This window comes from Leptodactylus fuscus, chromosome 8, assembly GCF_031893055.1.
Source record: "Leptodactylus fuscus isolate aLepFus1 chromosome 8, aLepFus1.hap2, whole genome shotgun sequence".
Lineage (NCBI taxonomy): Eukaryota > Metazoa > Chordata > Amphibia > Anura > Leptodactylidae > Leptodactylus > Leptodactylus fuscus.
Window position 1 is genome coordinate 26,993,595 of NC_134272.1, and position 24,519 is coordinate 27,018,113.

At 44.4% G+C, this 24,519-nt stretch overlaps 1 protein-coding gene across 1 annotated transcript in view; it reads right to left on the reverse strand.

The window, feature by feature from the left end:
• Positions 1 to 23,752, reverse strand: part of SLX9 (SLX9 ribosome biogenesis factor) — a 75,344-nt gene extending 51,592 nt beyond the window's left edge. Inside the window, exons 1-2 of the mRNA XM_075284955.1 lie at positions 23,585 to 23,752; positions 19,344 to 19,452 (exon numbers count right to left, since the gene is read on the reverse strand). Coding sequence (XP_075141056.1) covers positions 19,344 to 19,452; positions 23,585 to 23,743 — 268 coding nt within the window. The 5' untranslated portion in view covers positions 23,744 to 23,752. The remainder of the gene's footprint in view (positions 1 to 19,343; positions 19,453 to 23,584) is intronic.
• Between the last annotated feature and the right edge of the window lie 767 nt (positions 23,753 to 24,519).

Genomic DNA, 24,519 nt, shown 5'->3' on the forward strand with positions numbered 1-24,519 from the left:
GTCGTGTTGCCCCAGCCGTGTGCATTCCTGTCTACGCTGATAAGCTTCAAAACACTCTGCGGGCACCGGGACTATACACAGAATCTATGATTATCCTGCTGACCACCAAGCTCTGACAGTCAGCAAATATACAGATTAATTCAGAAAACTGCAGGATCAGACTATAGAGCTGCCATACTTTATATCTTACACTTTCTTTCTCCTTCCTTATCATACGCAGGGTCTTTTAAGTGACTGTCCAATCAGAAGCTCAGAAGAAAACATGTAAGTCGGGACCTATAGGGTGTCTGGACCTACTGATATTTTGTATCCTTTCCCTATTATATAGCAGAGCTCTATTAAAGCAGAGTTGTGATCAGTGACTACAGATTTGCTACAGTGCTTGCAGGGAATCTGAGGTAGTCTGAGACACATAGTCTGTCTCATCACTGGTTAAAGGGATCCTATCATTGGATACCCTTTTTTTCTGACTAACACATAAGAATAGCCTTAAAAAAGGCTATTCTTCTCCTACATTTAGATATCTTCTCTGTGCCGCCGTTCCATAGAAATCCGGGTTTTCCGGCCACTCAAACAGCACTGGGGTGCGTCCTCAATGCTGTGAGACAACTCTCCAGCGCCGACTCCATCTTCGTCTGGAACGGCCTCTCCCTGTGTCTTCTTCCGTCCTGGGTTCTAATCTTCTGGGCCTTGCGCAGAGCCAACTATGCGTGCCAGGGACACAAGAAAATGGCCACTTACACACTAAGCTGGTGTAAGCGGCCATTTTCTTGTGGCCCGGGCATGCGCAATTGGCTCTGCCCAAGGCCTAGAAGATTGAAACCCAGGACGGAAGAAGACACAGGGAGAGGGCATTCCAGATGAAGATGGAGGTGACGCTGGAGAGTTCTTTTGCAGCATTGGGGACGCCCCCAGTGCTGTGAGAGAACTCATTTGCATACCGAAAAAAACTGGGATTTCTACCGAACGGCGGCACAGAGAAAACATCTAAAGGTAGGAGAAGAATAGCCTTTCTTAAGGCTATTCCTACGTGTGATCGATAAAGAAAAAATGCTTCTCCCTCCCTTCTACCTGCAGATCTGCCTCTTTAGAAAGACTGCTGTGTATAAGGCTACATTCACATTGGCAGACTTTTTCATCCTCAGCTTCCAGTTAAAAACTACAGACATCCAACGGACCCCATTATAGTCAATTGGGTTCATCAGGCTTCCCGTGCAACCATGGTTTTAGCGGTCCACCTCTCTACTGTACGGTTCACAACAGTGCAACTCAAGTCTATCATAGGCAAAATAGTGATCTACTGCTCAGCTGAAGTCTGTACTGGAGAGCGGGTTCTCAGCAGCAAAAGCAAAAAGGTTATAGGGTACAGACTAGGAAACCATCAGGAGTACTGAGTAGAGATGAGCGAGTACTATTCGATACTCCCGTTTCGAATAGCACACACCCATAGGAATGAATGGACGCAGCCGGCACGCAGGGGGTTAAGCGGTCGGCCGCCGGCAAAGTCTGTATGCCGGCCGATTCCATTCATTCCTATGGGAGCGTGCTATTCGAAACGGCCGTTTCAAACAGTACTCGCTCATCTCTAATACTGAGGCAACTGACCCTTAGTAAGAGACAGTAACTAACATTCTCACACAAAAGAAGCCCAATGACAATGATGATAATGACAACCTCTGGTAATTGTGGCTCTGACAACGGGCAAGTCCACTGATCACCTGATCGCAGCAGCTGCTGACACCAAAACACAGAACAAAGCCAGAGGAACAGCTCCATTCTCTCTGCAATGGCTGACTGGAGTAACTGCAGCTCAGCTCCTATTTCAGTGAATAAGAACTAAGTTGCAGTAACTTGGCCTGGTGACTACACAGAGAATGAAGCCGTCTGAACAGCTGACTGGTGGGGGCGCTACTTTTCCAACCAAACAAATCTGATATTGATGACCTACCTGAAAGATCATCAATATATTTAAAGGGGTTTTCCAGAACTAAAATGTTAATGACCTATCCTAAGTCTGTGAAGTGGAAGCAATGCTCACCAGAGCGTCGCTGCAAACAGATGATCCCGAGTGTCAGACCTCTGCTGATCTGATATTGATGAGATCTCCTAAGGCAGTGATGGCGAACCTATGGCACGCGTGCCAGAGAGGGCACGCAGAGCCCTCCATGCTGGCACGCGTGCGGTCGCCCGGATCGCTCACCAACAGGGAATCAGGATTCCCCGTTGATGAGCGATCACTGCCTTCAGTTGTATGTGCAAATGCACATACAGCTGAAAGCTGTCAGGGTAGCCCGCGGATCGCGCGACCGCGGCCTACACTGGCTGCAGAGTTTGACCTCTGCCCCGACGCGGGCGCGATGACGTCATCAGCGCCACCAGTGACAAGAAGGTGGATGCCGGCGGCTCTTCAGGGGTGAGTATGAGAGTGGCTCACTGTGTATATGATGTTGGGGGGAGCGCTTATAATACTTGGTGGGGTGTATGATACTGGGGGGGGAGTGTATAATACTGGGGGGGCTTATAATACTGGGTGGGGTGTATAATACTGGGGGGAGTGTATAATACTGGGGGGAGTGTATAATACTGGGGGGAGTGTATAATACTGGGGGGGCTTATAATACTGGGGGGAGTGTATAATACTGGGGGGGCTTATAATACTGGGTGGGGTGTATAATACTGGGGGGAGTGTATAATACTGGGGGGAGTGTATAATACTGGGGGGAGTGTATAATACTGGGGGGAGTGTATAATACTGGGGGGAGTGTATAATACTGGGGGGAGTGTATAATACTGAGGGGAGTGTATAATACTGGGGGGAGTGTATAATACTGAGGGGGCTTATAATACTGGGGGGAGTGTATAATACTGGGGGGGCTTATAATACTGGGGTGGCTTATAATACTGGGGGGTGTACTAAAGAGCATATAATACTGGGGGGGGGCCTATTTATAAGCACACAATACTGTGTGTGGATGCCACTGTGGAGCATATAATCCTGTGGGGGGGGGGGGACACCTACTGCGGAGCATATAACACTGGGGGGCTACTGTGGTACTGTGGAGAATATAATATTGTGTGGTGGGCCCACTGCAGAGCATATAATACTGTCTGGGGTCCCCTCACTATTTATATCACACAGTATCTGTTTTATAGCAGACGTGATATTAGTACAGGATGTAAGAATATTACACGGTAACTATAAAACAGATCCTGTGCGATGTAAATAGTGAAAATTAATTGTTCAAAGTACCAAATGCCGAGACCTTTACATTTCAGTACAACGTTGTTTATATTATTGAAAGCTCTGTAAAGCCCCACATGACTGTAATTTTTGGTCAGTAACTGTCCGCAATTGTGGATCCGCATAGTATTAAGTCTATATTGTCGTGTTGGCACTCCGCAAAAATTTTGTGGGTTTTGGGTTGCAGTTTGGGCACTCGGTCTCTAAAAGGTTCGCCATCACTGTCCTAAGGTCTTCTCTGAATTCGGCAGGTTCACAGTCCCTAACCTCTACTCCAAGCAAAAGCTGTAGTTTCCAACTCGGTACAACCTCCAGCTTCCACACTAGAGAAGAAATAAAGCAGAGTATTCTAGGGTGAAGGACCGCCATGAGGGCACCTCTGAGACCTGCAGCGATAGATCAAAGGTAGTAGCAACGCAACTGAGAAAAACTAACAAGACATAAAATGTAATTTTTCGCAGCTCTCTAGGGCTCCTAACTAGCTTTGTCAGCAGTAAAGCAATCTACTGACAGATTCCCTTTAAGTTGACAAATTGACCTATTGGAAAGGTCCCATGTGTGATTATTTTACGGTAATACTGTCATGGGGTGGAGGGCAGCTCTTTGACTGACTGGAGCATATCTTCAGGGTCTCCCCGCCGTTGTCACAAGTATGTCAATAAGGATGATGACAAGCATTAGTTTCTTTAGATGGTTAGAGATTTTGGTCTCTATTTTTAAAGGGATCTATAACTAAAATCAAATTTTTTAATCGATCACATGTAGGAATAGCCTTAAGAAAGGCTATTCTACTCCTACCTTTAGATGTCTTCTCGGGGTCGCCGTTTGGTAGAAATCCCAGTTTTCGACTTTATGCAAATGAGTTCTGTCGCAGTAGTGGGGGCGTCCCTATGCTGCGAGAGAACTCTCCAGCGCCGCTTCCATCTTCTTCTGGAACGCCCTTTCCCTGTGTCTTCTTCCGTCCTGGGTTTCAATCTTCTAAGCCTTGGGCCTCAGGCAGAGCAGACTGCGCATGCCTGCGGCCACAAGAAGATTGGCCGCTTACAAAGTAAGCTGGTGTAAGCGGCCATTTTCTTGTGGCCTGTGGACACTGAGTATGCGTAGAAGATAGAGACATCGCTAGAGAGTTCTCTCGCGGCATTGGGTACGCCCCCAGTGCTTTTTGAGCGATAGTGACTGCCCCCAGTGCTGCAAGAGAACTCATTTGCATACAGACGAAAACCGGGATTTCTACTGAACGGTGGCACGGAGAAGACATCTAAAGGCAGGAGATGAATAGCCTTTCTTACGGCTATTGCTATGTGTAATCAAGAAAAAATATGATTTTAATGAAAGAATCCCTTTAAGGGACCCAAAACCATATTGAAAAAGAGAGTCACCGTACACATACACACTACTACATCCTGGTAAAGGGCACGCTTTGCCCAAAACATTGCAAAGACTTTTTTTGGGTGGCTTCAATGGCAAAAACAACCCAATAGCATCAACCCAATCTCACTCGCTGACTGATATGGCTGCATCGGTATTATACATATACACAAACTACACATGTTCAGAATAGATGTGGCTGATGCAGCAAAGTCTAATCTTTGCCAAGTTAGAAGTATAAAAGTTTTATGTTCCTACATCAACTCTGACATTTATGTAGCCCGTATGTCCTTATGCCACTTTTCCATCCTGCAACCAGCTGATCACCACCAGAGGAAACACTGTATGAAAAGCAAGATTCTTTCTGCCTAAACCCGGCCACAAAAATGGAAATATGGAAGTACGGAAAAGTCATACTTTGGGCGATTTGCCATACCGACAATATCCAGCTATCGGCCATATAGGAGCTGCAATATTTTTGGCTGTGAGTTTGGTGTGATTGTACGCTTTGGACTGATCATGAGCCAAATTATGCAGACTTCATGACGGCTGTCAGATGTGTGTTTGGCCAGGCCTTTAAGAGGACTTTTCACCACCACAAAAGAAATTCATTGTATCTCTTAATAGTCACTGCTCCGCTGATTCCGGCACTTTTGAAATTGTTTCTCTAGCCCCCACCATTCCTGGGCAATCATTTCAGTTAGCTTACACCTGCTTACTAGGTAAGCGGCCATTTTCTTGTGACTCAGGCATGCGCAGTCGGCTCTGCCCGAGGCCTAGAAGATTGAAACCCAGAACAGAAGAAGACACAAGGAGAGGGCGTTCAGGAAGAAAATGGAGGCGTCGCTGGAGAGTTCACTCGCAGCATTGGGGACGCCCCCAGTGCTGTTTGAGCGCTGGGGCCCGCCCCCAGTGCTGCAAGAGAACTCATTTGCATACCAAAGAAAACCCGGATTTCTACCGAACGGCAGCGTGGAGAAGACATCAAAAGATAGGTGAAGGATAGTCTTTCTTAAGGCTATTCCTACATGTTAGGGAGAAAAAAGGGTATCCAATGATAGGATCCCTTTAATGAAGGTGAAAGCAGGATGGTCTGTTAGATAATAGGAGTATTTGAAAAACATTAATACATTAAAAAAAATATGGAGTGTCCCTTTAAGCTACACTGAGAGTGCATTTGTGACTATTTTTCCGGCATGATCATTAAAGGAATAGTCTATCAATTTCTGTTTGAGTTCAGACTAGGCACATTGACCTTCGGAAAAGCACCTAAATTATGTCGAGGTTCTCACATGATGCCGTTTTCCTGCCACAAACCTTAACGCCATCTCATATACATTACTACTTATCGGCAGCAGATAGGAAATATGACTTATGAGAAACCAAACAAGTGTGAAAACCTCGTTTGTAACTAGTAAACACCATTAGTGAAATGTAAAGCATTTTAAAGGGGCATTCCCATGTACATAACCATATTAGTAGATAATTAAAAGCTAAACATTTTTGCAAATATTAGTAATTAAAAATTCTGCAAAGTTTTAAACATTTTCTCTAACTTTCTTAGTGGTGACAGTCTGTTGTCTTGATTGGTTGCCAATGCAGAAACTTTCTATGGTCTGGGACATGTCAGGAACCCAGCCATGATTTTCTTATTGTAGCTGGGATATCAGGCAGGGACACTACATGTATGAGAAGATATCCCGGCCACAATAAGGAAACCATAGCTGATTTTCTGACCTTAGAAAGTTCCCGCATTCATGGTCGTATCCACTGGCAACTGATCAAGACAACAAGACTATGACCACAAGATATTTATCTTGAGAAAATCTTTAAATCTTTACTTATATTTGCAAAAATGTTTAACTTTTAATTATCTACAAATTTAAAAATAGCTATGTACATGGGAATACTCCTTGAATGCAAATAAGTTGGAATCTCACAAGTAGTAACCTTTATATTACACTCGGTTCACACTAGCATTTGGCTCTCCATCGAACGGGTCCGCGTGGGGACCCAAAAGACGGAGAGTCTGTCTGCTTAAAAAGCGGTTACCTGCAGACACCCGTGGAACGAAAAGCGTAGGCTCTGGTCTACCGACCCCACTGCCACTAATATAATTTTAACCAGCTGTATGCTACCAACAATAAAAGCTAAGTTTTATTAAGAATAATTTCAGAGTCTGTACTCGTGCTAGGAGACACCATTTGCAGCTTCAACAAACGCGTGAACACTGAGGGTTAGTGTGTGTTTACATAGAGAGAGAACAGCCCTGGCTTTCTCAGAAGCTGAGATAAGAGTAGTGTAATATAGTATGTGAACATAAATTCATAACAGTCGTGAAGCCATGTCATTTACCAGGATAAAAAGTAGCCTATATTTTAATTGAGGTTACAATCTATCTATGTGCCGAATTTCATCCAAATCCGTTCAGCCATTTTTGCGTGATTGAGGAACAAACACACAGGAAGGAAGTAGGATAGGATAGGAAGGATAGGATAGGATTAGTAGGATAGGATATATTCATATATAACTAGAGGGAAAACCAGAGGAATCCCATCAGAGTACATAAAAAGTGTCTTATTTCATGGAGAATAGACAGGTCAGGAATGGTGACAGATCCTCTTCAATTACTCAAGGCATGACACCCCAGCGAGACTCTGAATCACCAAATTCTGGTAAGTAGCTTGCGTACTCATCTATACATGTTATATCACTCGCCTGTGTGGGAGAACGGCAAATGAGACGACTTTTTAATGAAACTGAATGACAAACAAAATGCAGCTTGCGTGAAGCCGTCTTCAGGAAGGACAACACATCTATCAAAGAGGAACTAGAATTATATCTCTACAATGACTATAACGAGAAAAAAAAAAAAAGTACGCAATTGCAGGTCAGTCAGTAAAGAGTAGGGGGTGGATTTTAACCTTTGGATGTCATCCACTATCCTGCTCCTATATATTTCTCTATATATCACCCACACGCTGCAAAAACTGCCCTACAGCATGGCCATTATTACAAAAAGTTTTTATGATGTGTGACCCCAGCCTTAAAGGGGTTGTCCAGGATAACCACTTTAATATGAGGCTGGAGAAGGTGCAATGACAGAGGATTGCTAAAGTAAGTAATGCTAGTATTATTATTATTTAATTCTGCTTTTAGCTAAAACATTTATCTTATCAGATTTCAATGTAGATTTCAAGATAAAAAAAAAGGACCCAGGGTCAAAGTGCACTGGCTCAGGATACTTGTCCAACCTCGCCTGTCCTGAATAAATATTACAACACTAGTGGTGTACAGGGTGCATGAGGAGTCATCAGAGGACATGTTGCAATGGAAAGCTACAATAGTTTTTGTCTGATGTAGCCACGGGCTAAATACATAAATAATCAATTCCTTATTGATTTCCCCTGTTAATGACATCAAGAAAAAATATATATATGTATTTAAAAACCCAGCGCTGGGACAGAGAACTGTGCCAAATGGTAGAGAGTGTCAGTATACGGTAGCCTGAGAAGCTCCAGGGAAAACGGATCATTACACAGACGCAGGCGTAATAATGAGAGGCGGTAAAATGACCCAGAGGAAGCTTAGAGAATGTATAGTTCGGAAAGTAATGTCCTGCTGGCCTGTGTTGAACTGTAAAACTTTGCTCTGCCTTAGGTTAGGTTCACTGTTGCTATTTAGTCCGTTGTTCTGATTTGTCACAGGAACAGACTGAAAAAGTAATAAAATGAAGGATGCAGATGGAGCACTCTGAATACAGAAGCCTTCTTCCAACTCGATCAACCACCACAACACAGAGGACCAACTAAGCCATGGCCAGCTTGACGAAGACCAGTGGTTCTCAATCTGTGGTACGTGTACCCCAGGCGGTATGTTGCACAGTCTCAGAGGGTACGTATCAATGCTGGGAACCATTACTCTGCTAGTGGAAGATTTAGTCAGTGCTAATGTTCCAAGGCTGGAGAGCTAGTAGCCACCATCTACAAATACCGAAACCCCGTGGCAGAGGCAGATGTCAGGAGACGTCAGGTCAGGATTAAGGAGACGGGTCTTCTCTCCAAAAGTGGGTATAGGCAGATGACAGACTTATGATCTGATGAGTTAAAGGGGTTGTCCCATCTCAAGGATCCCATCTATACTTCTCACTTATGTGGATTGAAGACTTTTCCTAAATACATTGCTTTGCAAAACTCCTTTGTTTGGCTGTTATCTTAATTTATTCACTTCATTGTTTACACTGCTTTTCCATAACCACAGACCTGGGGATGATCTTATCTCTCCGCCCAGGACAAGTGAGGGGAGGGGGGAGCCGAGTTCTCAGAGCAGCTTGTATTTCTGAGCTGTTTATCTTCCTGCTCTTCCAGTTATCAGCTCTGCTAATTGAATTTTGCTGATAAGGGAGCACAAAGTGACTCACTGCTGGCTTTACATGTGAGACAACAAGTGAAACCCCGCCACCAATTTATGGAGAAAGCCAGGAAGTGAACAGAGCATACAGCTTGCAAGTTGGTGACCGGGTGACTTAGGAATACCCCTTTAAAAGCTGGTCAGAAGCTAAAAGACCCTCAGAACTTTCAGTGTGTATCTACTACAGGTGACCCACAAGGAAAAGGATTTGTTTGACGTGCTATGTTCGCCAGTTTTTCGGTCCCACTTGCCATCAGGAACAGGCTCTGTCACACAGCAGACACTACAGTGTCCATTGGGAACATTTTTCACGAGGGAGTACTTTGCTTTAAAAGGTTGATAAACACAGATGTAGGGCACTGACCAATTTTTAGGAGGTCTACTTGTCACAACCATCCCATGGTTAGTCAGTGCTACATGGTGATTATTTCAGAGAGTGTCTTACCCTTGGTTCACATCTGTGTTTGGTAATCCATTAGGGGAGTCCGCATGGGGACCCCCTGAACAGACTACCGAACGCACTGGCAGCAGTGAAAGCCCACGGACCCCATAGACTATGTGCTTGCCGAGAGAACTCTGTACAAGTCATGCGGACAGGAAAGCAGATTGTGAACTACTTTCCTGTCTGCATGTTCCCTGCGGAGATCTTGCGGCAAACATACGGACCCCATTACAGTCTATGGGGTCCGTGTGCTTTCACTGCACACCGCTTGCAAATACGGACTCCCCCGAACGGATTATTGACGCAGATGTGAAGGAGGCCTGAGGTGTCCATTTATAGTATGCAATGGAAAAGATCCCGGCACACGTACTAAAAGGTAGACTGAAGATGAATGCGCAAATAGTGTTAAAAACTAGTCCATACATGACGTGCGTCATTTCAGTCTTACCATGTAAAGAAATAGGAGCTGCTGAGCGTATGAATAATTAATAAATGGCTTTGCCCCATTAACCTAATGTAATTTATTGCATTGATTTGGAATCACAGAAGGCTGACTTTTCATAGCGCCAATTGACCTTCAAACATTGATTGTTTTCTTTAAAAAGGTATCACATTCAGGATAAGGATCCGATTTCTATCATTTCGATCTACCACCGTACAAACTAATAGCGTATTCTGCAAGCTATAAAGGAAAGACAAGGATCAAGTAACTGCTTTCCTGTAGTTACAGCACAAGTCTTCCCTCGTAGGTTCTTCACATCAGGATGTTCTGTGTATTCAGGAGCCAAAGAACAATTCAGCATTTTAAGAATAAAGAGAAAAGCGAACAGGCAGGACATGTCTTAGAAATATTCCTGTGCCGTCTTCAGTTATGATCAGAATCTGGTCCAGGTAATAGTACTACAAAACTACGGGGCATATTTCATGCAGGTTTTAAAGGGATCCTATCATACAAACTTTTTTTTCTCATTAACACATTGGAATAGCTATAAGAAAGGCTATTCTTCTCCTACCCTTCGCTGTCTTCTCCGCGCTGCCGTTCCGTAGGAACCCCCGTTTTTGTCGGTATGTAAATGAGTTCTCTCGCAGCACTGGGGGCCATTTTCTCGTGGCCTGTGGGCATGCGCAGTCTGCTCTGCCCGAGGCCTAGAAGTCTGAAACCTGCGCCGGAAGAAAAGGATGAAGAGGCTGCGCTGACGAAGATGGAGGCGGCGCTGGAGAGAGTTCGCTCGCAGCATTGGGGACGCCCCCAGTGCTGCGAAAGAACGCATTTGCATACTGACAAAAACCGTGATTCCTACGGAACGGCGGCGCAGAGAAAGGTAGAAGAATAGCCTTTCTTAAGGAAATTCCGACGTGTTAACGAGAAAAAAAAAGCATTTGTATGATATGATCCCTTTGAAGGGAACGGCAAATTGTATTTTTTTTTTTTTGGCCCTGATTTTTGGGTTGTGGACATTCTAGAAGGATACAATCTCCACTTGCTGCAACTGCTGGACCACACAACTCTCAAACAAATTTAAAAAAAAACAAAAAAACTCCTCTTCATATAGTAAGGGCTAGTTCACATGGGGCACGGGACTGCGTAGCAAAAAACAATGTATATTCAGCTCACCCCTTAATCATGAACACCTGATCCTGGGCCGCACGGATGTGGATGGACCTTGTTCCACTTGTAAAGCCAGCAAAAAGTAAAGAATATCCAGCGTCTCCAGAAGGTAAAAATTAACTTTTATTTCCGCATTAAAAAAATATAAGCATCACAGGTAAGTACACCCAGCGTACAGAGACGCTGGATATTCTTTACTTTTTACGGGACTGCGTATTTTGTTCCGGATTTTGATGCGGGAAGCCACATCAGAATAGGACCAAAATGCGCATGTCGCGACTGTTGTGGCTTCCGACAGTCACAGCTTCCCGCTCCGGAGTAGGCCCAAATGAATGGGCCTAGTGCGGAGGGTGAGGTCGCAAGGTGGACACTGTGGCTGACTCAGCCATGGAATCCGCCTAAAGAAAGGGTAGCTCATTTCTTTGTTCCGTGAGCAGGAACATACCGCTCACAGAAAAAAGGAAGTTAGCGGGGGCGGATTCTGAGGTGGATTTGGCGTTGTGCCGAATTGCCCCGTGTGAACGAGCCCTTAGAGTTAGTTTCAAACATGCGTTGGGTTTTTTAAGCAGATTGGGTTTCCGTTTTTCGGGACCCCAAGCGGACCCAAAGAACGGAAACCCAATCTGCTTAAAAAAAAAAGCGAATAACCACAGTCCACCAGGTTTCCGCCCCAAAAATACATTTTTTTCAAGTGGAATGGGGGACAGAATCCCCAAATGGTGGTCAAGCGCAGATGTGAATGTAACCTTACAAAGCAGTGCCCTATGATTTCATAGGTCATTTCTGACAGGGTCAAGTCTGATGTTTTGCAACTTGGTAAAAACAAGGAGTTTCACAGAGCCAAGGAGATGGCTAAGTCATCAAGCTGGAAGCTGAAGGTCTAGATAAGGCTAGCGCATTTCGGAGGGAGAACTACCCCCTTGTCTCTGTGTCTATACTGTACTCCCCAGACAGCCTACTTCTTGCAGGGAGGCACGTGGAAGGAATGACTCTGCAGATCCTCTCTATTCAGATGGAATATGTCATTTAAAGTCTATGCACATCACTAGGCAGAAAAGCTGCCGGGATATGCACAAGTCAAACAAATGGTATCAGTAAGTAGCGCTCATCCTCTAGAACGCATACTATGATGTACATGCTGCACTAGAAAGGAGAAGAGGTTAGGAACCCATCATTTAGGCTGAATGCACACCTCCCTCAGAGAAAGATAGGTCATCAATATAAAAAAACAAACTGAACATTGCCTTTAAGAAGTCTCTATATTTTCCAGACTTGCCTCCTCTCGTGTAATAATACAAAAAGCAAGGATGCTTATAAAATACCAATGTGCCCCTTATACAGAGAGAGACAAGCATGCCGAGATGGCTGGTGTCAATGTAACTAAGAATTAGCAGCACATATTCTGCAGTGAAAAGTTTCTCCAGACTTGGGTTTCTGCAAGATGCAAGACTCAAGACGGCAAGCAGAACAAGGGTTTCAGCAATCCAGTGGAAAATGAGAAATGACACTTATTGCAGCACAGGGCAAGACACGGATCTCTGCTTCTGTCTCCCCGAGGAGCTGAGCAATCTCACGTATCTATATTGTGTACACAGAGAACAAGTAACAGAACCTTCCTGCCCCGTGATCCCAGGAGAGGACAGCATATCCCATTCTCCACACTACCGGCAGATATTGAATTATATCAATAAAGGCAATTTTATCGGCCTCAAAAGACAAGCCCTTTCTTCTGCGGCTCAGATTTCTTGAGGACTTGCTTTAATCCCCCCCCCCCCCCCGACATACTCAAAAAAAAAAAAAAAAAGCACTTTTCAAAAGGTTTTACAGGTCAACTATTCGTAGAAACCATTAAAGGGGTTTCATTAAATCCCCACAATATTAATTTATTCTGTGAAACATAAAATATCATTATTTTTTTTTTTTTTTTATATTTTTATTTTTTTACAGGAAACCTTTGGATGAGACTGCTTGTGCTTAGCTATTGCCGTTACATACTTATTAAGGCGCCCCCTAGTGTAGAGTCCATCTGCCTACTGTATTCAGTGCAGGCGAGAAGCCGCTGCACCAAATCATACTGGCTGGACCTGGACTGATCTACTGGCCATGTGCAACCACCAGCCAAGGACACATTTGGGGGAAACAAGGATAGCAGGGAACAAAATAAGTCTGTAACAGTAATCTCTAGAAACATGAAAATATCTTCTAAATGATCAGAGAAAATAACAGAGTAATAAGAGTAATATTTAAAAGGGGTTTTGCAGGCTCCATGTCCTTAGGATAGGTCACCAATTAAGAATTGTCAGGGGTCTGACACCCAAGCCCTGTTTCGAGAGGCCGCAGTACAGTACTTAGCACAAAGGCTGTGCTTGGTACCGCAGCTCACTTGGATGGGACTGAGCGGTGATGTAGACCATGTGACCACAATGTCACATGCCCTGGGGAGTAAAAGGGATGCTCCGGCAGTGCCAATTCAACTTTAACCAGTGAGCCACATGAGATCCGGGTGTCAGACCCCCACAAATCTTCAATTGCTAGGGACAGGTCAACAATCCAAAAGTCTTGGAAAAACCTTTTAATGGGATTCTATCATTAAAATGTTATTTTTCTCACAAACACATAGGAGTAGCCTTAAGAAAGACTATTCTCCGCAAACACAGGGAGAACATACAAAATCCATGCAGATGTTCTCCGTGGCATTGCTGGCTACAGTGCTAACCACTGATCTGCTCGACGGCCCAAAGGGTTAACAATCAAGCAATGGCAACAACTAATACCAGGTTTACCTATGAGGCAGTACATATGGGCCAGTGTTTGAATGTGCTACATTTATGGCTAATAATCACATTCAGGACAACCTAAAAGAATGTCAGGTTACTATGTTATGCTAAGAATATGCAAATCTGTCTTCCATGATGTAACTAGGAAGACAGTGCCTCAGTCATTCAGCCCACTAGGGGGCGCTCCCTTTAACATCATGCCCGACCTTCCCAGAGGCCTTTGCTGCAATGATGTGGGATTTTACCAAGTACAATCTCTCAGCCGAAGACAGCTGTTTCGACATAATGGAAGACAGATTTGCATTTTCTTCCCATGATCCCTCAGTGGAGCGCATATGGCTTATAATAAGACTCCACACACCTATATGGTGGTCTCTCCCTAAGGAGTGACGATATCCCCTTAACTATGTTATGCTAGTACATCTGATGTCCGCTAAGTACACCCTAGGCGTCTGGTGACAAGACTACACCCATATGTATTTCTCTAGACACAAGACCAGCACGATGTGACTAGTGTCTCTATTACAATAAGTGATTTATTATTCTACCGGTCCGTAGTGTTTGTTTTCTGATCACAATGTAGCCGGATTTAATTGCTGTAATAATTCATGGTTACCTGCTATCTGCAGCAAAAGGACGCGGTGCAGACTCCATTACTGTAGACGTTCAATGGAAGATAAAAAAAGCCTGGCTTCACACATAGGCAGAAAACCCCTAAAAGGGTTCATATAAAGACTGAGATCATGTCACCAATATAAGCAGCGATGCCTGAAGACAGTGAATGTAGATGGTCTGTACATTGCAGGCTCTTTTCACTCAGCTGCTGGGTTTGTAACAATGTACATTAGCTTCATATACAGGAGTAACACATATTCTAAGCCAGTGTTTCTCAACCCCCGCAAGTTAAGCACCAACACAGGAAAAAAAAAAACGTTCCAACACAGAACTCCCCATGGACACTGTGGTGCCCACCATGTCACAGATCATGCTCCTGGTTTTAAGTGGGGGAAGAAAAACTGGTGCCCATAGCAAGCCAAGCATGTCCTTTTGCTTGTGGGGCACCCATGGCAGGCACACACTAAGTTCTGATGGTCTTTTAGCTTCCAACCAGCTTTTAGCTCATCAGGTCCTAGATCAGAAGCCATTTGTCTACTCAGCACAGGCTAGCGACTACTCTAAAGGAGAACCACCAGTTTAACCTTGATCCATGGTCTTCTGACTTTCGCCTCTGCTCAGTATTAGAAGATGGGGGGTGGTTTGGGTGGCACTACCCAGAACCAGAGGACTCCCTAAATCGCCACTTCCACAGAAATGGTTCTCAGTAATGGCACATGCCCCCCAGCCCCACCCGAAAACGGAGACGGCTTGGCATACCTTTGGGGTACACATACTACACTGTATTAAACAATCAGACATCCTGACTTACCTGCCCCTGTGGATTCTGAAAATCATGTTATGTTACTAGTGCTAGCAAATCATTACCATCTTCAAGAGCTAATGAAGACTATGAAGATTGCAAAAATACAACATGGACCCTCCAAACTGTTTGGCCCGCAGATAAATTCTTGGGAATCCGGTGTGGGGCAATTGTTGTGATGTGTCACATTATTAAAGAGCTCCTGTCAGGGGTATTGCAGTTTTCATTGTCAAAGGGATTTCTCTCACCACAGTCTGGCATGGTTAGCAGTGACTGGACATCCCCAATGGGTGACATCCCAAATTTCTAAGAGGAATAACAGGAATGGCACAATATACACTCTTGTTCATGACAGCCATCAGCTATTACAATTCCTCTTAAAAGGAATCCTATCATTTAGCTGGAATTTTTTTGTCCCTAACACGTCGGAATAGCCTTAAGAAAGGCTATTCTTCTCCTACCTTTAGATGTCTTCTCCGCGCCGCCGTTCCGTAGAAATCCCGTTTTCTTTGTCGGTATGTAAATGAGTTCTCTCGCAGCACAGGCCACAAGAAAATGGCCGCTTACTTACTGTGTAAGTGGCCATTTTTTCTTGTGGCCACGGGAATGCAGTAGGCTCTGCCCGAGGCCTACAAGTTTCACCGCCTGTGCCGGAAAATGATGCAGGAAGAGACCGTTCCTGAAGAAGATGGAGGCGTCGCTGGAGAGTTCTCTTGCAGCATTGGGGACCGCCCCCAATGCTGCGAGAGAACTCAATTGCATACCGACAAAAACTGGGATTTCTATGGAACGGCGGCGCAGGGAAGACATCTAAAGGTAGTAGAAGAATAGCCTTTCTTAAGGCTATTCCTACGAGTTAGGGGCAAAATATTCCATATGAATGATAGGATCCCTTTAATTTTCATAGAATGGGGCCAAGTTGCCATACCAAGCTCAGCCCATGGGAAAGAGTGGCGATATGTCTAGATTAGAAGGAGTCCCATACTCCTTACCTCATTCCACACCTATGTTCAATGAACATGGACGTGGACTTAAATGACTCAGGAGGGAGCGCCAATAGACGGTGCTATTCCCCCCTCCCCCAACCCAATGAACAAAAGGGCTCTTTCTTGGATGTCAGGAAAACTATTGGAGATGTAACTTGCAGATCTTCAGAAAGCAGAGACTTAGTGAGCAGAGGATTCAGAGATATGATGTTTGGGTCTGTTGCATACAATGGTAGAAACCGGCACTCTTCAATAAATACACAGCAAGAGTCCCAAAATAACAATGTGCTAAGTGAAAGCTATAGATATTACAGTCAGCAAGCTTACAAAGCTGGTTTTACATTTTAGTGTGTAATTATGTACCACTAGCTGGATGGCAAATGTTACTCTATATTTTCAAGTATAGTATTGAAATTATATGTTGGAGACGTCGACTATACACGGCACATCTGCGCAGTTATATAGAGAATAAAAATTGCAAAACCCATTACTTTAAATAGAATTCCTCCAGTTATCACATTGTAATATAGCGAGGCCGAGCTGTTCCTACTTTGCTGCCAGGCAAGTAAGGGAAGTTAGACCCAAGTACAGGAAGCACACGCTCAAACCTATTTTAAGGAGCAGTCCAAAAAAAAAGTCAAATTATATAGGAGTCTACCAACACCAAAACTGCTCTTGTATGCAGTAGTGGGTTACTCACAAGCTGCACCTACTCTACTTGTGTCAACTTTTATTCCATTTATTCCATCGCACCAGCTTATTTATAGTCACTGCAAATTGATGTCCAAGGTACATGTCAGTCTTTCTGTTTTGGGGGCAGCAACCACAAAAGAAAAGCAGTGCTCCTGCAGGTGTATCCTTGCCCCAAGTACACCAAAGAGCTAGTTGGTACATGGCATAAAAGTTGAATTTTTCTGCAGTACAAAAAAAAAAAAAAAAGGATTCATTAAGTCACTAAGGGCTCGTTCACATCTGCGTTGTGAACTCCGTTATGCAGGTTTCCGTTTCCTGCATATAACAGAGGCAGGAGACGGAAACCTGCAGGAGTCTCTCTCACCCATTCATTTGAATGGGTGAGAGAGATGTCCGGCGGTGAGCGTTTTGCGCTCTCCGCCGCGAAACCGGGTTTTATAATCCGGACACAGAGTCGGACATGCAGTACTCTGTGTCCGGATAAAAAAAATCCGGTTTCGCGGCGGAGAGCATAAAACGCTCACCGCCGCTCACGGCCGGACCCGGTCTGTGGTTTCCGTCTTCTGGCATGCAGAAGATGGAAAGCACAGAACGGAAAGAAGAACGCAGGTGTGAACCTAGCGTAACCAGTCTTACAACAGCATATAAGTGATTTAAAAGAGATTTTGGGGGTGGCAGACTTCTACTCATGCGCAATCAGCTCTGCCATCGGGCCTCGGGCAAAGCCAACTGCGCATGCCCACAGGCCACAAGAAAATGGCCGCTTACACAGCTTACTGTGTAAGTGGCCATTTTTCTTGTGGCCACAGGGATGAGAAGTCGGCTCTGCCCGAGGCCTAGTAGATTGAAACTCAGGACAGAAGACGACACAGGGAGAGGCCGTTCTAGAAAAAGATGGAGGCGTCGCTGGAGATTTCTCCCGCAGCATTGGGGACGCCCCCAGTGCTGCAAGAGAACTCATTTGCAATCAGACGAAAACTGTGATTTCTAATGAACGGCGGCGCGGAGAAGACATCTAAAAGGTAGGAGAAGAATAGCCCTTCTTAAGGCTGTTGCTATGTGTGATTGAGAAAAAAAAAGAAGTGATTTTAATGATAGAATCCCTTTAATTTGAGCTTTCTCTGTCTCCTCCTGAGCAAGAACCTCTTGCTGTGATGCTCATCTGCCCCTGAACACTCCCACAATGCACATAGAAATAAAAACAGCTTTTGGCCATTCTACAAACAAATTATATCACTGCACTCAAGGCTCTGAGCACCATAAGGTACTGGAGATGGAGGTTTAATAACATTATTGGTGGTGACAGACTCCCTTTAAGTGGAATACAAAGCTGAGGAGCTATAGTCTTTAGGCCAGATTCAAATATGGCAGTTCGGTGCAGGATTTTTTTACATTTTTTTTTTAAATGTCAATGAACCTGGTCTAAATGTGTAGCTCCCTTTAGACACACCTGTATGAAGGGGGTTGCCAATATGTTGCATATACAAGATAGGGAACAAAGAGCTCCTATGTATGTTCAAGTCCCATTAAGGGGCACTCAAGTCACCCTTACACTACAAAGGAAGCCAGTCTTCTGAATGGCTGCCATGCAATACTTCCATGCCTGGCTGGTTGTTAGTTTTTGCCAGGGCTGCAGATAGCTAGACCAGACATCGGACCACTCTAGGGGCTGCAATCCGAAATTAGTTGTTTCTAACGAGGCAAAGTCTTTAGTGTCTAATTAAAGAAAACATAGCTATAACACGTTCCCATTGGTCAATTATTTTGTAACTTTTTTCTGTCTCTATTCGTTAAAAATATATATATCTATCTCCCACCAAAGTCCTTTAACATTTGTATGCAACATCTTTAACATACCAAGTGTGAATGAGTTCTGAATACGCCCTTGAACTTTAGGATTCATTGAGCTGTTTCCTGATTGTTCTAGGTACAGATATCAGTTTCCAGCCATGAGAAAGCTATTGATGTTCCACTCAAGATTCCTAAAGGAAACTGTTAACTGCATCAGATTTCAGGTGCTGATCCAGGCCGTCCATGTGCATGAACGGTTGATATGGGCAGACACTGAAATAACAGACCAAAAACAGCTGCTGCCATTCCGATACAAATTTAATAAGGAAGGAATCTCTATGTGACTACATTGTGTACGTGGGACACAACTGAACAAACAAAGTATTAATAATGGCCATCAATATAGTGCAGGGAGTCACTTACACTGTCCTTCAACCCAACACACATCTGTTTGAGAGGAAACAGATGAGTCTACAAAAACTGTATACGATACAATATTCTGTACCTTCTGTATTTCAGCCATTATACAACAATCTGAGGATCGGTGAGAAAGTGCAAAGGCAATAACAGGCTTTGTTACAAAGGGTTAAATCCATAAGATGACATTACCTTTCTTGGCAGGGACTACACTTTTTGTTTCGACTTCCAGATTCTGTGTTAAATTTTCAGGTTCAATCTTAGTGGATGCAAAGATATCTGAAGACAGCAATGCCCAGTCCTGAGAAAAGAAAAAAGTTTTAATTTCTACATTATATTTTGTTTTATAATTTTTAGGAATAAAACCTTTTAACAGATTTTTGGATTAATTGATTGTCAGATACAGAATAGAAGTGATTAATAAATATTCACAGCATTAAGGGTAAGGTCTAACATAGCCAAAAACCATGCTGTGGTAGTAACTGTGCAGTCATTCTCAATGGATTCGAAAACTGCAATATGCATTAAAACTGTACGTAGCACTGCTTTCCAACCACGTCGCAGCCCAATTCAGCATCCAGCTAAAGCAACATGTGGCTGCAGTCTCAGATGTTAAACTGAATATAAGACGGCTGTTTGCTTCTTTTGCAATGCAACACCCCACTACAGTATCATGTCGGAATGGCCTTAAGAAAGACTATTCTTCTCCTACCATTAGAAGTCTTCTCTGCGCCGCCGATCGGTATATAATCCGGTTTTCGTTGGTATGCAAATTAATTCTCTCGCAGTACTGGGGGCGGGCCCCAGCGCTCAAACAGCACTGGGGGCGTCCCCAATGCTGCGAGAGAACTCTCCAGGGTCGCCTCCATCTTCAGGAACGGGTCTTCTTCCAGTAGTAGCTTCAAACTTCTAGGCCTCGGGCAAAGCCACCTGCTGGCCACAAGAAAATGGTCGCTTACACTACTGTGAAAGCGTCCATTTTCTTGTGGCTGTCAAGCATGCGCAGTTGGCTGTGCCCTAGGCCTAGAAGTTTGAAGCCACCGCCGGAAGAAGATGCGAAGAAGATCCGTTCCTGAAGAAGATGTAGGTGGCGCTGGAGAGCTCTCTTGCAGCATTGGGGTACTCCCAGTACTACGAGAGAACCCATTTTCATACTGACGAAGACCGGATTATATACCGAACGTCGGCGCGGAGAAGACACCTAAAGTTAGGAGAAGAATAACCTTTCTTAAGGCTATTCCTACGTGGTAGACAGAAAAATTTGAGTTTTAATGATAGGATCCTTTTAAAAGCCTAATCCACATAGAATTGAATAGCTAAGGCGGGAGAACAGAAAGCTTTTACATGGGTTGACGAGAAAAAACTTTTATGTCGGCAGAACGAGGAGAGAAAATCTCCTTTTTTTTTATTGCAGTTTTGGCTGTTTTTTTCAGCCAGACCTAGTAATGAACAGAAAAGGAATGACAAATATAAAAGTGCTTATACTGCTCCTTCTGCTTAGTTCACTCCTGGTTTTGGCTCAAAAAATACAGCAAAACCTGCAACAAAAAAAGCAGCTTTTCCACAACATGGGGTCATAGCCTAAAAGAAGAAGAAAAAACAAACAAACAAAAAAAAAACAACGCTCAGCTCATCTTCTTTGTTGCATCACAGTTCTCATCTGCTAAATCCCCTAACACAATTCTTTAGAAGGATTACAAAGCAAATTCATATAAAACTGGACGTACGCTTAATAAGAAAACGGCCTGTTTCTGTTCTCCCACACAAACCTCGGCTGCCTGTTGCCCCCAAGTGGCTACTATTCGGGTCAACAGGAGAGGCATTCATCAGCTCTGTAGCGGTGGGAATAGGCGGATGAGAACAGTGAGGGAGATTTATCAGAAATGATGTGACGTGGACTATCTGTCCAAAGAAAACAAAGAACTCGCTGCATTCATGGTCCAAAGGGCCTGTGAAAAAGGAAAGGAAAAACCCGACTGGCTGCTATGAAAAACCACTTCACTCATCCTGTGACTAGCACTGATAAAGCGTCCCATATAGGTTAGGGTCACCAGAACGAAACGGTGTTTACCCCTCCTGAATCACTGCCAAGACATCATTATTTTTGTAAATACACAAATAAGCTCTTAGGAGCAACAGCAATGCCTTCTGTGCTGCAAACAGCTCGTTTGTATATTGGAAAAAAGCAGCAATATCTTGGCAACAGAGGCGCCAAGTCAAAAGTGGAAAAGACCATGTGATTCAAGTGACCCAATAAGACCTGGCTTGGTGGATGCCCTGGAATAGCCTCATTTGTTCTCCCCTTGTTTCGTCATAACCAGGGCTGTGGAGTCGGAAAGTCTATCAGGGCTGGGTGTGAAGGCAAGGAGTTTCAAAGGACCTCAGAGTGTTCTATAAAAAAAACCGCACCTCTGCCAATATATGTGAGCTGATGTCCATTTTGTTACCTGCATATAAATCACTGGAGGGCTGTATAGAAATGCTTAGGCCAGTTTCAAACGGGGCTTTTTGGGCCGGATTTTGATGCAGAAACCCCATCAGAATCTGGCTCAAAAAAAAAAAAAAAACGCATCCCATTGAAATAAATGGGAGCTGGTCATTTGTTTTTTCCAGAAGCGGATTGTTCCCACTTGTGGAAAAAAAAGAAATGACATGCCCTTTCTTCAGGTGAATTCCGCGATTGATTCAGCTGCGGACGTCCACCTCGCCCATCCATTTGGGCCTAATCCAGAGCGGAATGCCGCTGAACTGTATGCACTGCACCGGCATCCAGTCGCAACTAGCCGTTTTTTGGACCGGATTCTGAGTCAGCCACCGCCTCAAACCCGGCCTTAGGGCTAGTTCACACTGAGTTTTTTCGGCAGCGGATTTTGACGCGGACTCCACCTCATAATTCGCCTGCCAAAACGGCTCCCACTGACTTCAATGGGAGCCACTCGCTAGTAACGGAAAAAATAAGCGAGATGACCTATCTTGCCGCGGATTCCGTGACTGTCAGCCGTGGCATTTGTGGCGCGAGACTCCCTCCCGATTAGGCCCATTCATTTGGGCCTAATCCAGAGCAAAATGTCGCGACAGGATGCCGATGCACTGCATTGGCATTCTGTTGCGGCTAACCGTGCAGTATGTTCACACACAGAATCCATTTTCCACAGTGTGAACATACCCTTACAGTAACTTATCTTCTACTGTTGGATGCCAACAGTTCAAAACATGTTCTAGCTTGATATGGAACCCGGACTCCATGATTCAATTGTTTGTCCCATATTGCTCACTGTGATTAAATTGCTTTATTTCGCTGTATGTACTTATTACTTTTATACCTCTAAGTATTACATGCTACTGTTCACACTGGCTCTGTACTAGTTTTCATTAAAAAAAAAACTTTGGGAAAATGATAACAAAACAAATGTTCTTGGCATGTTTGCATAGTAAGGTGTTGGACTTCTCCCATCAATCTGACATTTAGAAACTATCCTGAAAACACCCACTTTAGGCCGAGGCCCCACGTTGCGAAAACTCAAAATAAACTGCGTTTTACATTACCTGCAAAAAGTGAATGGGATTCTGGCTAACCCCTCCACACATTATAGAAAGAAATCAGCTGGGAAATGCTGCAATTTCAAGAACGCTTTGGTTTTTGCAAATCACCTCATGTCAATTATACCTATGGAAACGCTGGTGTTTTTGTATAGGAAGCAGAGGAAAGAAATGCAATCTGTTTCCGCCACGTTTGTTTGTAACAATTCGCCGCGTGTAGCTATAAAGCTTTTATTATGCCAACAGGTAACTTAGCCAATAGAAGGAAGTCTATCAGAATTAAAGGTGTGGATAGGGCATAAGCGGGAACCCCACAATGATAATGGGGTCTGTGTGTTTCCTGTGGGAATGTCGCAGTGGTGTGTACACATAACCACAGCTTCACGCACTTCCATGGGGAATGACGGATTACCAAACACAGCGTTCCATCAGCTCTATAGACATGAACACTACAGCTCCAGTCATATAAGGGAAACCTATGATCTTAGGATTACTTTTGGCCACATACCTAGCACAAGACACTTATCCCCTATCCAGCAGGAAACCCCCTTTAAATCTGCCTCCTGAATCTTATAATCCATGATGACAATTCTGATCAGGCCCCGCTCCCCACTGATTTTTAATGGTGTCCATTAGGGTTTCATTCACACTGCAGTATTACTGACATCAAAAGTCACAAGAGATACCAAAGAGCAGGTTTGAATGAATTGGTTTCCTATGGAGACCCCTGGCTTTGCCCTCTCCCCTCATAGTGAGCCTTACAGGCAGTTATTATAGCAGTACAGTCCCCTCCAATGAATGTGCACCTCCATATACCGGTCAGGGTATGCTGGGAGTAGTAGTACCACAGCAGCCATACTACACTGTTTCCATACAGTCACGTGTTTCCATACCTTTCCTCCCACCGGCTTGCTCCAGGACAGCGGTACCGTCCCCTCGGCCGCACCGGGAAGCTTGTAGTCCGGGGCAATGGGGGCATTTTCTCCGGAAGAATCAACTTTGACAGCCGCCACATGCAGCTTCTGCCGAACACGTTTTATTTTCCCTACCATACTTTCTAATCCCGGAAGTGAGAGTCCGCGTCACCACGGCAACGTCCGTGCGCCAGAAACTTCCCCGCTGGTGACTGAACACAAAGGTTCCGGGGAGAAGCCGATCCCCTATAGGGCCCTGCTACAGGCTACAGCAGTTGTATTGGCCGAGATAAAACTACATTGAAGCTTCTATAAACTGCCAATACAATTATCAGTAGAGATAAAACCCTCAAAACTTAAAGGGGTTTTATAGAATTTTTCAAATAAGGTTAGATAGGGTTTCCATAAGGGGGTGGTCTCATGAAGAAGACAGCTACTATGTTGCAGCTCCCATATCGTAGGACACACAATGCTCAGCTAAGGCTGCGTTCACATCAGTGGTATATTTCTGGCAGAGCCTACTGACAATAATGGGGTCCAGTTAAGGCTAGGTTCACACTTGCGCCAAGCTCTCCAAATGATAGAGAATGCGCAATCTGCCTCAAAATCAGCCTCCAAAAAAGCCTCCCAATAGAACTCTATAGGGAGGATTATTTTGAGATGGATTCAGGCGTTTTCGAGGCGTCAAAATCAGTGCCAAAAAACTCTGTGTGCACTGACCCTTAGGCCGGGTTCACACGGAGTATTCTGGCTCGTGATTTGGTACGTAGACGCCGCGGGATCTTTTGCGGGCCGTATACGCTCCCATTGTTTTCAATGGGAGCTGGTACCGTATACGCGGCGCTATTTTGCGGCTGATGATTTTACGGCGGCCGCAAAATAGCCGTTATAGTTATACCTCATTTGTAGATAGG